Here is a 17113-nt window from a genome sequence, read left to right on the forward strand (position 1 = left end):
TTCACTGATGCTTTAAACACTCCAACCAATTGAAGGTAGACTTAGTATTTCTGTTAAAAAAGTTAAAGTATGTTTGTGAGAGCCAAGTGACTCGTATGGCCTGCGCTTGACTTTAGTTTCTATAGCATGAAGCGACTAGGAGTATTTCTACTCCCCCCTGGATGGGATGCTAGTCCATCACAGGGTTACCCCCCAGCATTAAATTCACTAGTATTGATTTAAACACCTGGGTGAAGAGAGGCACTGTGAGAGTAAAGAACACAACAAAGTGTCCCCCCCCCGGCACTGACCACTCAATGCAGAGTTGAGTGCACTAATCAGGAAGTCACCATGCCTACACAGTATTTCTATGGTATAAAGTAAATGAGGTTGTGTAGCAGAGAGGGAAGAGTAATGGGGTTGTTTTCCTTGACACCACTCACCCCCTATTGTAGAATATTCACAACTGAAAGTACAGTGGAACATTTCAAATAGGCAGTTTTGCATAAAATGTACATATTTTTGTAATTCGCCGCATCAGAATCATGCACCATACACTATACAATGATTTAGAATTCCTTTTTTCAAATGAGGGATAAAGGTATTTCCACATAATTTTTAACAAATTATAACCCACTAAAATTGCTAATGTTCAGCCTTTAGCTATACACAAACCATCAAAACTCCTTCCAAAAATATAGTTGTTAAAATAATTAGAATCATCTAGTATCAAAAATTACATAAATTTATGCTTTCAATTGACTACTATAACTATCAAAAACAGCTACATGGTTAAACAAGGATTTTCAGCAAATAGAAAACTGTAATTGGCACACACAATGCACTTATCAATTTACAGCCAATTACAATTTTTGTCTAAATTGTAAATATTACTCATAAAATATATATGAATTTCATTTTATTGAGGTTGCTCCCCTCATCAATATTAAATTTCCAAATTCAAAACATCCATTTCTCTGAGACACAGTTTTCATTAAAGTTAATAAATGTAAAGCTCCACCAATCAATATCTTAAAAAACTTAATTCATGCTTGGTGTCCAAATTCTGCACCTCTTATTTATTACATCAAACATAATGATTGTCATAATGTAGAAATCTGTTTCTTTGAGCTCTCCAAACTTTCCAATTGCTACACACAGTTTTTTGATAAACACACAATTGACAAATGAAGCAATTGTTTTTAATTACAGCATTTTCATCTGCATAGTTGGCAGTAATTCAAAAATAATGTTTGTAAACTTTATACAAAGAAACTCCCTTAGTCTGTAATGCCTCAAAACAGACATGCCATCAGTGTGCAAAATTGAAGCTGAGGCAAGCCCATGCTATTGAAAAAATTCTTTAATAAACAAATTTCCTAACTATGATATGAAATGCTTTTAACTTCACAATATCAGCAATAAATTAAACCTCTAACAATTTTAGAATTCACTCCATAAAAGATCTATTGTAATTATCACTAACTCAATTAATATGTATTATTTGGCATCAATGTCTTAAGTATCTGTGTGAGCAACTATGCACCCACCCCTCCGCTATAGCCCAACATTTACCCTTACTTGTTATCAGTTGACTGTTGTTAGGTTACAGGGGAGGGGTAGGTGAACAGTTGCTCAGATACTGACTCTGTGTGAGCAACTGTGCACCCACCCCTCCCCTATATCCCAACATTTATCCTTACTTGTTATCAGTTGACTGCTGTTGGGTTACAGGGGAGGGGTCAGGGTGAACAGTTGCTCAGACAGACTCTCAGATTCATTATTTGTTGGTTGACACCATCATTATGTACTGTCATCATTAAAAAATCCCAACCAATGCTTGTCCTAACAGCTATACAATAACACAGAAATAATGACAGACACAGCACCCAAAACAAACAATACACTAGGAATAAAATAAAACACATACACTGACACTAAACTTGAAAGAACTATGGCACAAGATGTAGCAAATCCTTTCGTAATGCACGATGCATATTTCAAAATCAGAGATACGATAATTCCACCAGCTGATGCAAACAAGATCACCAGACAAACGATAATGTCATACCCATGGAAGAAACCCAGTCTAGCTATCTGAACACCATCTTGGTACGCCACACCTAGTAAGCTTAGAAAGATTCCAAAAGTATACAACTGTGCATTTGAGATCCAAAACAGCTTTCTTTTTCCTGTTTTGAAGATTTTCTCCATGTAAACACCAGCAAATCCAGAAACCATGGAAGCTGCAAGGACAGAAACAAATCCAAGAAAAGTTGATTGTTGCTTCTTAACAGAATTACTGGTGGACATTTCAGTTTCCACTGAAGTGTGGGTGTCGATCTGAACCATTGTCACTCCGATACCTAGCAGGAGAAGTGAGATCCATTTTATTTTTGAAAGCTGTTTGTTCAGTAGAAGAATGGAGAAAACTGCTGTAGTAAGGATTTTAAGCTGGTTAGTAATCTGAAAGAAAGAGTGAAAAAAAAAAAAAAAACATAGATCAGAATTAAATTATTTTTACTAGGTAAATTAATTGAAGTGAATAGTTGAAGTACAGTTTGGTTTGAAATCATACCTATAAAAGTGTTTACCCTTTAACTACCAAGATCTGATTGTGAATTCTCCCCTCTAGCTGCTACACATTTCGTTGTAAATTAGTTACAGGAATTTGCTATTATATGGAAATCAAAGAAATCATTCCTGGGATTTAAAGGGTTAAAGAATGCCTATTGCTTTCTAAGATGCCATTTACAGCCACCAATTTGGCAAGAAAATTTGCAGAGTGGACGTAATATCAAACTTGTAAAATAGCAAAAAAAATTGTCCACATTACCTGAAATGTTGTTGATTCCAGATGTGTCATTGCAACATAAACAAGATTGTTTTGTACAACATACAACAAAGATGGTACAGACAGACGAAATGTAGCCTTGTGATCCACAAACAGATTGTCAATGAGATATGAAATGAATGCTCTTACATTTCCACACTGAAAAAAGATCACCACTAAGGTTGTGAAAAGTTTCACAACCTCTGCAAGAAAGACTGCAGTTGAAGAAAAGTACATCTCATTTGATCTTGTCCTGGAGTAGCGAAGCAGAGAAAAGTAGCAAGTAGCTTGGAGTGTTAAGATGACAAAGATGAGGGCCCGAAACAGTGTGGATGAAGTAAAGGGCATGGCATCTGAAACGCAAATGAAAACAAATAGTTTCATTCATTCAAGAAAAATTCAGGGAAACTGGGAACATTTGAACTTAATTTGTGAAAGCTACGGTGAAATCCAAACATTTCTACCCTTCACTGACAGAAGAAATCAACACAGAACCTCTCCTTGCAATTTCAATATGTTAGTTAATGCAAACAAATATGAGAACAATTACAATAAGCTTATCAGTGAGAAGCTAGATGTTATCTTGATATAAGACCACATTCTCATGTATAATTAACAAGGAAATGTGAGGGCATCATGAGGGAGAATTACTCATTCAGTCTTGAGAGTTTAAGGGTGAAAGCCAATCAGCTGTCAAAAATCAAACAACCTACAGCAAACTGGTAATTAGTGTGTGGTTTTGAGGTTTTTCTTTTGAGTTCTGAAACTCAGTGTGTGGATTGGTCACCACACAAGTGAGCTCAGTATGAAACAAATCAGTAGCAGTGTTTAGCCAGGTTTTGCGAGCCTCACACCAAAAGCTTAACCCATAATATCCAGTGATTCATGGGTTTTTAGTGGCTTAAAATCAATGAAAATTTTACTCTTTCTGTCTCCCTCTCTCTTTATTTCTTTGCTTTTGTTTCGTTTGTAACCCTTTTTAGTTGCTAGTTTTTTAGTTGACTCATATCCATGGCCTGCTCATTAAGTATTTTTTTCAGAATTGCATGCTTAACTTTTCTTAGTAAAATGCAATCACTTGCTGTAATCATAGGTAAAAACAGGAAGCACCCCTTTCACCCTGCAGGTAAACTAAATACATTAGGTAAACAAAAATTATGTGTATTCTTTTGTGACGGATTTAAATTTGAATAAAGAGTGCTTCAGTTTTTAAAATTGGACAAATCAGGCCTAAAATGTTCACGTTCAAAGCCTTTTTAAAAATTTCTTGTTAGTTTTTAGCCACACTGAAACAACTGACAATGTGCAAGATGATCATAATTTTGTGAAAACAAAAGGTTTAACACACAGTTCCTGACATCCACATTAACACAAAAATTCGACAAAATATTTCCCGAATAAAGAAAATGCTTTTGCAAGCAAATCGTTGCCACAAGAGTTACAAAGCGCAGTAAATTTTACTCCACTTTTTGGGAGAGTGCCTCTTCATATCTCGAGAGTCGAGTTTCGCTTCAAATTGGACGAATCCTGAAGTAATTTCCGGATAACTTCAAACTGCAACCCGATTAGCCCATCAATTGTTTTCCCCAATGTTTTCTTTATACCCACGAACTGTATGTGCAGAAATCTTTTCCGCACGAACCTTCAATTTTCTCGAGGTAACTCAAGTAGAAGTTTTGATTACAGTTTAATTGAGAGAGACCTCACTAAAAGTAAAATATAGGTAAAGAGATGATGCAAGAACACTCTAACATCAGGCTTTTATGTCGTAGAGAAAACTGTTCTTGCATTTGATGCAAGTACAGTTTTCTCTGAAGGAAACAAAATTGATTGAATAAAATCCCTTCGTATAGAAATAGAAAAATTACTGAAAGAAACACACCCTTACCTTTTTCATGGGCATGTTTTCGTGGCATTTGAACTGAAGACGAAATATTTTCATCACATAAGGCGAATCCTTGTTCAATAACTGTAGCTTCCCACTTCCGGTTGCTGTTACAGTTGACTGATAACGTAGTTGTACTAGGTACAGGTCGACTACTCATGTCTACACTTGACAGATTTAACGAGCTACTACAAAGAGCCTATAAGCCAATATAATATCGAAACGGTTCCTTTTTCTTAGCTCAATATTTGTATAAATATTGCCATCGTGTTAGTTCATCTGCAAGGTTTAAACCAATGAGCCTTGTCACCGAAAATTTGTGTCCAGCGGTATCCTGCGAAATATTTTAAAAATGGCGGTCGGTGAGTGAGTTTCTTTGTTTTCATGGAATCTTGAGATTTCTCCAGATTTCATTTTTGTTCAGTAGTGTGTCGTTTGTTTTTTAAATGATATTTCCAATAATTTCAAGCTGTTTTTTTTTTTAATTTGACAAGAGAGAATCGTAATCTTTTTAACGCGACATTTTGGTCTACGTACGTGATCGCGGTAGGTCAGATCCATCATGAAAGGATTTTCGCTGAAACTACGAGACCTGACTCAAAATCACTTTTAAAAATGATTAAATTCAGTTCAGTAGTCTCCCACAAAGAGGGTTACTTTGGTATACCTAAAGAAAATGGATGAAACTTGCCGAATAAAGCTCCAGTTTTTTTTCCCTTTCGTGAAAGTCACAACAATTCCCCATTGTTTGTTCGTTCTTCAAAGCATGCTTACCAATTTCTCTAGCAAATCATTATTTTTATAAACCAAACTAACTAGATTCGTTTACTTCTGCACGAGAATCGGTTAGTCACAGTAGTAATCATAGCAATTTTGAAAAAAATATTTTGATAACAGTATTTCGATAACCAGATGACCTTTGCGGTGGGATTGAATTTTTTTGAAATTTCGTGTTTAACCCGTTGATCTTAAAGAGCTGAAATATACATTTATTGCACTGCCTGCCTTAAATTTCTTGAAGTCTTAACCAAGAGAATTACATGTTGGATCAAACTACATGTATGTGATTATTGTAGTCTATAAACTGTGGGAAATTAAACCGCACTAACCTAATATACGCATACTGAAAGAAAAAAAAACGCCTTTAGTTTACGGTGTAAAATCTTTCATTACAGATAATACATTCTGGAAGAAATTATGTGGTTAGCCTCCTAATCTGTATCCCTTTGTTGAATTTTTGCTTCTTGTCACCTGTCTACTTTATGGTATTCAGGGGTAAGGTAACGAATCTGATCCAACCGACGCGTTGGCCGACACATTGGCCGGACCTCATAGAAAGACTCTGCCTCGCTGGTACTTTCGCTTGGCTCGAAACTTCGACTCGTCGATCTCCACTGTTTTTCCTACACCGCCGATCTTCATGTCAGCGTTCATAATTTTCGTCGAAAATACCGTTCGTAAGTCGCTCAGCGCACAGATCACTGTAGGCTTGAAAGGCTAGTCAGTCTGGCGATGTTACCTCCAGAAGCCTTGATAGCCCACAGGAACATTAGATGAAGCCACGTACTCAGTGGGATGTTGGAACCTTCGAAAAACCAGGTTCGAAAAGCCAGGTTCGACAGCGGCTGTTTGTACAGATTCGGATCAGATTCAAGCGAAAGTACCAGCGAGGCAGAGTCTTTCTATGAGGTCCGGCCAACGTGTTGGCCGACGCGTCGGTTGGATCAGATTCGTTACCTTTACCGTATTCAGATATTGTTAAGAGAAATTTCATTTTCATTACTCCTTGTTGCAAAAGGTTTTAACAAATTGTTGACATGCTAGCTTCCATTTTGGCAAGGTACATTGCAAAACCCAAACACTATTGATGAGTAATAGAGTACAGACTTCCTTCTATTGTGGTCTGATCTCTGCCCAGTATAATTCTTAGAAATAAGCAAATAAAGTTGCTCTTAGGACCCAATGTTAGAAAAGAAGAGTGTTGTGTGTTTCAACTGCATCAATCCATCCACTGACTTTTAGGAAGGGCCAGTACAGTGGCAAATCCAGGGGGAGGGTCCGGCGGGTCCGGACCCCCCTATCAGATCTGACGCTTACAACTTTGAGACTGAAATTCTTACATTGACAGGATCGTTTATCACTTATTAACGGGCTGATTTTTTAAATGAATCTAAGTAAATGATAAGCAGTTAAGGAATTATCATGTGCAACCGCGACTGTTGGGAGGGGATGTGGGGGAGAAGTAATTTGCCTCAAAAGAGTCCAACAGTTTTTTCTGAACCAAAGTTTGGACTCCCCCCCAATCAAAAATTCCTAAATCTGCCCCTGCAGTACAAACTGTATTGTCTAATTTTTATGGTTGTTTTTCTTTTCACAAGGTGGCCAGTGGGGTATCAAAGTATGGAGCCTTATAATCTTGACCGTTCAAAATGCATCTCTCATATTAACAATGAGATACACGCGGACACTCCCTGGTGACATGTACTTTGCTAGTACAGCAGTCATGTTAACAGAGGTTGTGAAAGTAATTACTTCCATGCTGATTCTACTGGCAGAAAGACGTAGCATGATGAAGTGGATGAAGTATTTGTATTCCATCAGTGTTGGTCATCCTTGGGACATGGTGAAGATGCTTGTGCCTGCATGTATATACACTGTTCAAAACAATCTACTGTATCTAGCTGTTTCCAACCTAGATGCTGCAACATATCAGGTACTTAGTGTTAGTACACATGAAGTTTTTCAGCAGTCACAGATGTTAAAAGAAAAAAGTTGAAGAAAAGGTCTTGCCTGTTTAGAAGAATGTTGCCTACCATACAGATTACCTGTACATACATGTATGAAGAAAAAAGCTCATGGAAGACTCAGGTTTCCTTTCTTCAGAAAAATCTATCTTGGATTCATGAATCCTATACAGAAGATTTCTCCATTTTATATTTTTTAATTTTTTTTTTTTTCGTGAAATCCAGAAAGGTATTATAAATCCAATCGCTCCATTAGGACACTTTCTGTGGGAAAATATTCAAGGAGTGGCAGGCAAAATATGATTCATGGCAATTTAGAGCCATAGGTTATTTTACAGAATCTGATTGAATTTCTGGCGCAGTTGTAAAAGTTCCATGAAGCTGAATATTATTGTATTTTCATAAATCCTGGATTAAAATTCAATTAAAATATACATGCTAGATATAATGTACAGTTTTTGTTGATCTTTCATTACTTTATTTAGAGTTTCATCACAATGCTTAATGACATAAGGGTAGACTTTTTGTTTTCTAGCTGTTTGGTCAAAAGAAGCCCACTTGATCTTGGATCAGAAATCAGATCTGATTAGTTAAGGAATACAATTCATATTGTGTGTTTTCAATCCATTTCACTGCAGGTATCTTATCAGTTGAAGATTCTGACAACAGCACTCTTCTCAATTGCCATGCTGAGTAAGCCAATAAACAGGGTTCAGTGGCTGTCTCTCTTTATGCTGTTCGTTGGTGTGTCTGTGGTTCAACTACAGCCTGTTCATGGTCCTGTGTCACAGAGCCCTGAGGAAAACATCTCAACACAGAACACCTTATCTAAAAAGCACAACCCTTTACTGGGGCTTGCTGCAGTTGTAGCTTCTAGTATGTGCTCAGGATTTGCAGGTATGTAGAAATTTTGCAGTAGGAGAGCATTGTTAACCTCTTGCAATGTAACATTAAATATAAGTGTTCTCCAGTGTTCTCTTTACATTTCCCATGTTATCGACAAGGAGAATTTGTTTGACAATCATTAGCTTCATGAATCTGTGATCATTTCCTCTATTCTCCCAACCTCTATATCCTCTTTAACCCTTTCACTCCCAAGATCAGATTGTTAACTCTCCCCTCTTGCTGCTTCACGTTTCCTTGTAAATTGTTACGAGAATATGGTGTTCAATCAAGGTAACAACTTCTACTTGATGAGTTTGAGTATTCTCATTACCTGTTTGCTGGATCATTACAGGGGAGAAGTTACAGGTTAATCACTTGTGGTAGTAAAGGGTTAAGGGTGATACTTCAAGAAGAAATTAGAAGCCAGTCACTCTGAATGCTTTCACTTCTAAGATCTCATGTGTTAAATCTCTTTACTGTCTGTCATACAATTCTTATATAGTTAGTTTAGAGAATTTGGTATTAGATCGCCTACAGTAATTATCCCCCTACTCGATACTTTTCTATAATTATTCTCGACTTTTGCCTGCTGATACTTTACTGACACTGTAAGGATAAATTCTGTCTTGATCATTTATGAGTCAAGAGCTAAAGGGTCTAGTGCAATAACAGGGGAAATATCCTCTATGTCTAAATAAGAAAAAAAAATGCTCAGACTACAAAAATGTTCCCAGAAAATGATCTTAATTTCTTAACTTTAGTCAGAATACATAAAGTTACATTAATTTTATATGACATCCACTTGACATCCGTTCTTTAGGTGTGTACTTTGAAAAGACCCTCAAAGGAACTGCTACACCTCTGTGGGCCAGGAACTTCCAGTTGGCTATGTTTGGGGTCATTATTGGTACCATGGGCATGTACATCAATGATGGAATCAAAATCAAAGAAAAAGGCATTTTCTTTGGCTACCACAAACTTGTCTGGCTAATTATTGCAATGCAAGCATTTGGGGGTCTTTTAGTAGGTGTTGTGGTTAAGTATGCTGATAACATTCTAAAAGGCTTTGCTGCAGCTGTATCAATTGTTGTTTCCTGCATTGTATCAGTTTATTTATTCCAATTTAGTCTCAGTTTGCCTTTTGTATCAGGGGCTGGTTTGGTTATGCTTGCTACATATCTGTATGGAATAGGACAGAAATCAGTTGTTCAAAAAAGCTCTGCAAATGGCTCCATAGACCCTAATAAAACTGATTAAATTATATTTCCATATGTAGTGGCTCTAAAAATCTTAATGTATCTGATTGGTCAATAGTATTACATAATTACATGTATAAGAAGAATCTGTACAGATTATAAATTGCTTTTCAAAACAGTCAACAGATTTTATAGAATTTGTTAAAAAAATATTGTGGAAAATGCTACTAATCGTTATTTCTCTGTTACTTAATGTTTTGAAAAATGTATTATATTGAAATATGTCGCTGCGTTCCTTGCATGAAATTGATATTGATTGAGTTGAATAATTTGGCAATTATGATTTCTTGTGTATACTGCTCATGTATTTTCATGCAAGAATGTTTTAGGAATAAAACCAGTTTGTCAGCTCTACAATTACAAATAGTAGAAAAATTAGATAGAGGTAACCTTTTCTTATCAAGCAGCTATACCTCTCGAGGAAAAAGTCTGCTGAAGATGGTAAAGTACTAGGAATAACTTAAACGGTAATAATGGAACAATACAAAGGTTTTATCTCTGCCTTTAATAAAAACAATGATTGCAATCTTACAGAAGGAAAGAAGGATGTATTAACATGACTGACATTTTAAAATGTTATTTAAATTTCCAGAGTTGAGGAAACTTTTTGAAATGAGTACTATTTCAATGAATTACACTGAAAGAATACTGTAAATAAACAGAAAGAAAGTCTCTGAATTACCAGAATTCAATTTTACTGAATTTTAACCGAAAATGTTCAGTAGTGTGGACATAAAGAAGAACTTCTTTTTAACATCTTCTCATAGCACATGACAAGAAAAACAAAGTTTTCCTTTTCTGAAAGAAGCAGAGAAATAGAAAGCAAGACTTATTTTAATGTAATGTTGAAAATTTTCCAAAAGTATTTTTCAAAGACAGAGATGACATCTCCATAAAGTACGCAGACACTGCAAAGTAATAAGAAATAGTAACTATATTAAAGCAGACACGTATAATGGACTTACATGAAGACTGTCAATATCATTTTTGCACATTGCATTTCACTAATAGTTGACAAGTAGTCAATTCTCTGGAGAAGGACATAAACCCCTTTTTGTCCCTGCTGAATTTCTGTAATGTATTGCTTTACAAAAACATTTGATAGACAGAATTTCCATGAAGCGCATTGTCTTAGGTTTAAAAATAAATCCTCTAGGTAATCTTGAAGGCTTCTTCCTGAAACGATTGTACTTAGTTACTTAGGTCTGATGATTAAACAAAGTCTTGTTGTTTTATAAATCCGCGTCCTAAGGGAGTCCACAATTTAGCTGAACCTTTTATCTACAATACAATATTCTCTATTTAACGAAGGTGACGTAATTAACCCGACGAGTTATCTAAGTTACGGCCTTCACAACAAACCCACCATCCCACCCCAGGGGAGGACATCCATCACGCAGTAATCTCGTGTGTGGGAAATTAACGTCTCCTACCCCAACCCTGCAGGAGACGGGACCTCCATTTATTCGTCCCTATCCGAGAAGACTAGAATATCTAACCATCTCTTGATGTTATAGAAAGGTAGCAAATTATTCTCAATTATTTTAAGACCTTGAGTGTTGGTCCGGCCGGGGCTCGAACCCTCGACCTCCCGCACAACAGTCCAGCGCACTATCCATTGGGCTAACTGAGCATCAAGAGGGCCTAAAGCTGTCAGTGGAAGGGCATTTATTGAATTACTGATCAACCTCTCAACTAAACAGTGGTGATTACCTTATTATACAAAATGGTTTGAAGTTTACTTGGTCCCGCATCTCGTAGATGTATGATCCAAGTCTTTTGAGTCTTCATTGTCCAAAGTGAGTCCAGCTATGCCACTACTAAGAAGTAAACAAGAATTGGCTCATACAGGCATACAACGGTATAGACCAATTTGAAAGGGATAAACTAAACCCAATTGAAATGCATCGGCTCAAAAAAACCCACATGTGGCTTGTAATTCGCTAATTCAAGAGAATTCTCTTGCTGTGCACGAAACCAACCTCTATATATCTCTCTACTGATACCAAACGAACGCTTGTTCCAAACTGTAGTGTGAAATCCATGTTCCAAGGTCCCCTTGGGGACCTTCCTGACCGTAATGGTGTCCAAGGCTTTATGGTGTAACACCAATTCTTCGGCATGATTGTGACTTCAATTGTTTCAGAAATGTCAAATTGTTACGAAATCTCAGGGCTCTCTCCCGTTCTTCATAAGAAAGCCTTGGGAAAAAAACTATTGAATAAAAATAGTCACCTGGCCAGCTCATCCATCTCTTTACTATGACCACCTTTGACACTTGACATTTCCGACTGCCCTCCATTCGTCTTCAACAGGTCTTCAAGAATATCAGAGTAGCTATAACTCTTTCGTCTGGAACTGAGAGGCACTTGGGCGCCAAGCATCTGTATGAAACAACGTCTGGTATGTTCATTCAGTCCGGGCACGCAAAAACATTTTTTATTGATGTTTCTAGACGCGCGTAATCACCCGCCTAACGGTGTTTTAAAGTGGTGGGGAAATATGTATAAAGTCATATTACTCCTTACCTCCCGGACAACGATTGGTGTTATTTCAAACCTCCTAACACTGTCCACAATCACCTTCTTGCCAACCCCGATTTGGTATATTGGCTTATATACCATAATGGCTAAGCCAATAAAAAGTCTTGAATTGCATTATCCAATAATTAAGTTTATAATATTACCCCTTACCTCCTGGACAATGATTGGTGGTACTTCATACCTCCTCCCACTGTCCACAATCACCTTCTTGCCAACACCGATTTCATCTGAGAATGATAGCCTTCTTTTTCCAGCCAGCTGATTCTTAATCAAGCGACTCTTTTTCATTGATCGTTCCAAGCTCTCACGCTGAGTTGCATTTGGTGAAATTATGGAACGAGCGGTTTCAAGCTCCTCTGCAAGAGACATTCTTCGTCTGTTGTCGCCTCCAGAAGTGCAGTATTTAACAATACGTCGCTTCTGAGAAGCCTTCTTCTCGTTCTTTTTGTTCTTTGAATGGCCATCAATAATCAATTTGGCAATTTTTATGCTGTTCGCGAGGGAATCTCTTCTTTCAGAAGTCTCTCTCTTGATAATCTTTCTCCTCTCTGCACTTCTTGGATCTCTCTTTCTGTCATCAGCGGCAACGTCCGCCCATGTCCTCCATACGATTTGGTTGTAGATGCTCTCTCTATGAGCCATTCCGCCTGATGCGGAGAAATACCAAAAGATGAAATATTTATTTCGTGATCCAGGGCTACTTTTTAAGCTCCTATTTTTCCCTTTAAAGCTGTCATTTTGATGTAGGTATAAAATGCAGCCCCTTCCAATATCTGGCCAAGTCTTTTGCACTGGGCAAAACTCTCTTCATTCATGCCACCTGGGGCATCTGAAGCAGTTCGACTACCATTTCCCTTTATCCACATTTCCAAAATTAACCCTTTACCCCCTGACATCATTATGTAAATTCTCCATACTGCTCTCTATACATTTTATTAGGAGCTGACAAGGAGAATTTGTTTAACAATCAAGAGCTTCTTTAGTTGGTGATCATTTCCTTAATTCTCGTGACCTTAATGAGTGATTTGGAGGTGATATTGTAAGGAGAAATCAGATGTTGGTCACTTTTAGGGCTTAAAGGGTTAACCTCCTTAAGGCTCAATAGCGTGTAGTTATTGTGGGCCTGATAATTAATGAACTCAATGATAACAATTAATCCTGGTGTATACCTGGTACTTGATAATATTGAGGTGGTGGTGGTGGAGGGTTTGGTATCCGCTGAGCTGGAGGGTTGAACGGATGTCCTCTGTCAACTCTGATACTTATCAGTCCATCTTCATTGTGAGGTCCACCTCCCACATAATGGTCGTTATTCTTGGTGCGCTTAGATAGATGTGTATAATACTTTCGAACTGGCCTTCGAAGAGAAAGTGATGTGAAGAGTTAATTACTAATGTCTATTGGTTAAAATGACAATAAAGGTAACATATCATAAGGTCAGTTTTGGACTATTGTGATAAGCCCAGGTGAGGTAAGTATTAAAATTGACACCCTTCTTCTCTTAAACAAGGGATTTTAAGAGCTACGAGATTTATAAGATGTTCCCATTAACGTTTGGGCTGGCCATCAAATTGATGCATTTAGGTTTGAACCCTATGATAGGTCTTTGTAACAAGCAACTTCATATACCTTGATTTTACAAATTCTTCTGGCCCTAAAAAGTCAGCAAAAGGTGACAATGGGCGATCTTAAATGTCCAGAGGCAACAACAGGAACAATAAAAAATTCATCCATGACTTAAATCAAGACCTCTTGATTCGCAGTACAGCATTATTTGCGGCTCTCAAAATTTTGCTATGGCTCAAGAAGAGAGCGTGCGCTCTGATAGGTCAATTCAGGGTCACTTTTTGCCCATCGGTGTACGCTACTGACGTGAGTAAATGTTTCCAAGTTAAAAATGTTTCGCAAGAAACTGTTTTTTTTATGTTATAAAACAAATGGTAAGCAACACAGCGTACCCTTTTTGAGTTATGGATGCAATTGGGAGCTTTCCTTAGTACTCAAGAAGCTATAGTCGCTTGAGGTATTCTTAGCAACCTCCCGCGTACGTCCATAACTCAATAGTGTACGCTGTGGTGCTTATCATTTGTTAAATGAGAACTTACATTTTACCTACCATAAACCTACTAAATCAAAACGGTAAACCACTATGACTTTTAAAAAATGTAGCTTACCATGCAAATACAAAAAAGGCAACAAAAAGTACAATCATTATGACGGAAAAGCCAACAACAGCTCCAGCGACTGAAACCAAATTTTCCTTCTCCGGTACTTCCTTTTTCACTTTTGTTGCGCGACCATAACCATGGTCAACTGAATTCAACTGAGAAACCGAATTTCGATTCAAGTCCCCATCACCAGGCGATGACACTTTGATTCTCTTCTTTTTATTTTCGTAACCTTTCTTACTCAGTACCGGTGCAGGTGGTTTTCCTTTGGATGGGAACTGTATAATAAATATGGCATCTCCGTCTCCAGATGGACTTAGTGGTATTTTTCTCTTTAGACCATTCGAGAAAAACTGCTTTGGGTCAAAAAGCTTCTTGCCATCAGACACGTTGGCATACTTTACTACAGGATCATCAACTGATGGAAAATCAGATCTCGCTGATCTTTGTAAATCTGCTTGGTTTTTCAGTTCCGCTTCTCTGATATCTTGAGCTGTACTCAAGCTCCATTTTTGCTCTTCAGTTGTTGATTCAGGTTTAATATCTTCAGAATTTTCAGAATCCCATTCATCAATCTCTGTGTCATAACCAAGTTCCGCGTCTTTGGGATTTCCAGAGCTCCATTCTCTGTCATCTGTTTCTGCTTCAGGCTCCATACCCTGAGTTGCGACAGAGCTCCATCCAGGATGAAGTTCCGTATCTTCAATATCTCCAGAGCTCCACTCTCTGTCATCTTCTTCTGCTTTTGGCTCAATATTTTGAGCTGCATCAAAGCCCCCCTCTCCAGAGCTCCAATGCGTATAATCTGCTTCTGCTTCAAGATCCACATCTTGAATTGCATCTGGGTCTCTTCTCGAATCAGGTTCAATACCTTCAAAATCTCCAGATCTCCATTCTTTGTTGTCTGATTGCGTATCAGGCTCTTTAGTTGGAGTAATGGAAGATGATCTTAACCCTCGTTCTTTAGGCGCACTAGAGGCCCACTCACCAAAATCAGCCCCGTATACAGGCCCTCCAGTTGGTTCTTCAGGATCGCGATGAGTGCTATCGGATAGCTCACCCAAATCACCTACAACCCGATTATTTCTGTGCTTGATAGACTCTAAAGGTAGTGAAGGAGAAATGTGCCCCTCCTTGAGTAATTGTAATGGTAAAGAACTCCCTGAGAAACAAACAAAATGCATTCTTGTTATAGAGTGGCAACCAGGATGCTGGATAAACATGACATCTCTGTCTTCCATTGAGAAGCAAGGGATCTTTAACTCCAGAAGAGAATTTACATCGCGATTTAGCGTCAACAAAACAAAACGAAGCAGGACAAAACAGATTATTCGAGACAATGATCGAAATTTCAAATCTTTCTGCCGGCAAAACGCAACAACAATTGTAGCCGTTTCGCTTGAGACGATTTATTTTAGTTACAAGTTTTTAAAATTTTCTTAAACATTTTGTAAATTAACTAGCGTGGATATAGAAAAATCAGAGTAAATGGATGGGGTTCTTTCATCGCAGCTTCTAAGAAGCCTGTTTTTTTTGTATTTTCTGTTTCGATTTCGTTTCTCTTTTTCTGTCAACCGTTTAGGCTCAGGTGCTAATCGCTATTTTGGAGGAAGGTCTAAATATGTGTGGGACACTTATCAATTTGTTTTCCAATGGCTAAGTTTGCTTTTTATTAGCACACGCTGTAATTAATGAGGAAATTACTGCTTACCTTTGCCAAGGAAGGCAATCGCTAAAGCGAATAAAACAATCCAGACCACTTTCATCTCATTTTTGTTTGTAAATCATCTCTGCATAAAACTCAAAGACTTTCCAAATGAAAATCGATTTACTGTGATGATGTGACGTCACAAACGTTAATTATTACAGAGAAACTTAACAAGGATAAAATGATGAATCACGTCAGTAACTATCTTCATTAATCGAATGGTCTTAACCACGGTCACGCCAAATGGTCTTAATCACGGTCACGACATTTTTATATCTTAACAGGCAATTTGACCAACTGGGTAGAAAATTCAGCTGTTGTAAAACATGAACTGCTGATCGACTCATAGCGCGCGCACCTAAAGGTCACGTTACGAAATATTTTTGTTTCCCCAAATAAGCTGATAATACCGTTAACTTGGTCACGGTCAAGAGTTTCTAAAAAAGACGTTTTGAGCTTTAGCCCTGCGTCTTTCACTCTGATGAGGTGCTAACGCTCGAAACGTCAGCTTTACAAACTCTTTACAATACCGATATACATTATAAACTCACTTGATAAAACCAAATTATCTCGCTATAAAACCTTCCCCTCCCCCCACCGACGTCGTAGCACAGTTTCTTTGAAAACTCCCCCCCCCTCCTCTATATTAAGTACGCTGCATGGATTTCGTACATTCTTTTTGAGTCTCTTTATAACTGGAAACAAAATTTCTACTGTGAACCTTCATCGCCTTTTTTGCGTATGGGGGCCATGCATTCTGAAGGGTTTTAGTTGTTGGGTGAAGGCCTGAACCAATAATCTGTGGGCTCACGAGGTCTTCAGAGAATGGAGAGAGAATAGATCCAGGGAAGAACTTTGAATAAATGAAGCCTCGGAATATTTGAAATACAACTGGAACAAGTTGGAAATCTGATCGTCCGCTAATAATCAACTTAGCGTCAATCGCTCTTTCCCAGGGTTGCTCTTTCCTGCGTATGGATAGCGCGCCGGAGCGGGTAGGTGATTGCTAACAAAGGGCTTGGGCCTGTTTCTGGTAGAGCTGCTCTGTTTTCTTTCAAGATGGGGGTACGGTTACAAAAGTTTAGAAAATTCTACCAAAAAACTAACAGCAA

General features: G+C 37.8%; 3 protein-coding genes across 4 annotated transcripts; 1 reads left to right on the forward strand and 2 right to left on the reverse strand.

The window, feature by feature from the left end:
- Positions 1–666: 666 nt before the first annotated feature.
- Positions 667–4857, reverse strand: LOC111339182 (CMP-sialic acid transporter). The gene is made up of 3 exons (XM_088760768.1): positions 4701–4857; positions 2816–3165; positions 667–2445 (listed from the first exon to the last, which is right to left on the reverse strand). Exons 1-3 carry the CDS (start codon positions 4855–4857, stop codon positions 1825–1827), a joined length of 1128 nt encoding a protein of 375 aa, XP_088616894.1. The 3' UTR covers positions 667–1824.
- A 109-nt stretch (positions 4858–4966) lies between these two features.
- Positions 4967–10260, forward strand: LOC111339211 (UDP-galactose translocator). The gene is made up of 4 exons (XM_022945807.2): positions 4967–5059; positions 7076–7410; positions 8080–8338; positions 9147–10260. The coding sequence occupies exons 1-4, from the start codon at positions 5050–5052 to the stop codon at positions 9581–9583; spliced, it is 1041 nt and encodes a 346-aa protein (XP_022801542.1). The 5' UTR covers positions 4967–5049; the 3' UTR covers positions 9584–10260.
- Positions 10069–16577, reverse strand: LOC111339210 (uncharacterized). Of its 2 annotated transcripts, none has more exons than XM_022945805.2 (7): positions 16005–16577; positions 14300–15455; positions 13295–13482; positions 12276–12772; positions 11818–11966; positions 11296–11399; positions 10069–10490 (listed from the first exon to the last, which is right to left on the reverse strand). In XM_022945805.2, exons 1-6 carry the CDS (start codon positions 16057–16059, stop codon positions 11321–11323), a joined length of 2124 nt encoding a protein of 707 aa, XP_022801540.2. In that variant the 5' UTR covers positions 16060–16577; the 3' UTR covers positions 10069–10490; positions 11296–11320. The 2 variants fall into 2 exon arrangements, with proteins under 2 accessions (XP_022801540.2, XP_022801539.2); XM_022945804.2 differs by having other exon boundaries at positions 11296–11402; positions 16005–16575.
- Between the last annotated feature and the right edge of the window lie 536 nt (positions 16578–17113).

Source organism: Stylophora pistillata, chromosome 5 (genome assembly GCF_964205215.1).
Source record: "Stylophora pistillata chromosome 5, jaStyPist1.2, whole genome shotgun sequence".
NCBI classification, from domain to species: domain Eukaryota; kingdom Metazoa; phylum Cnidaria; class Anthozoa; order Scleractinia; family Pocilloporidae; genus Stylophora; species Stylophora pistillata.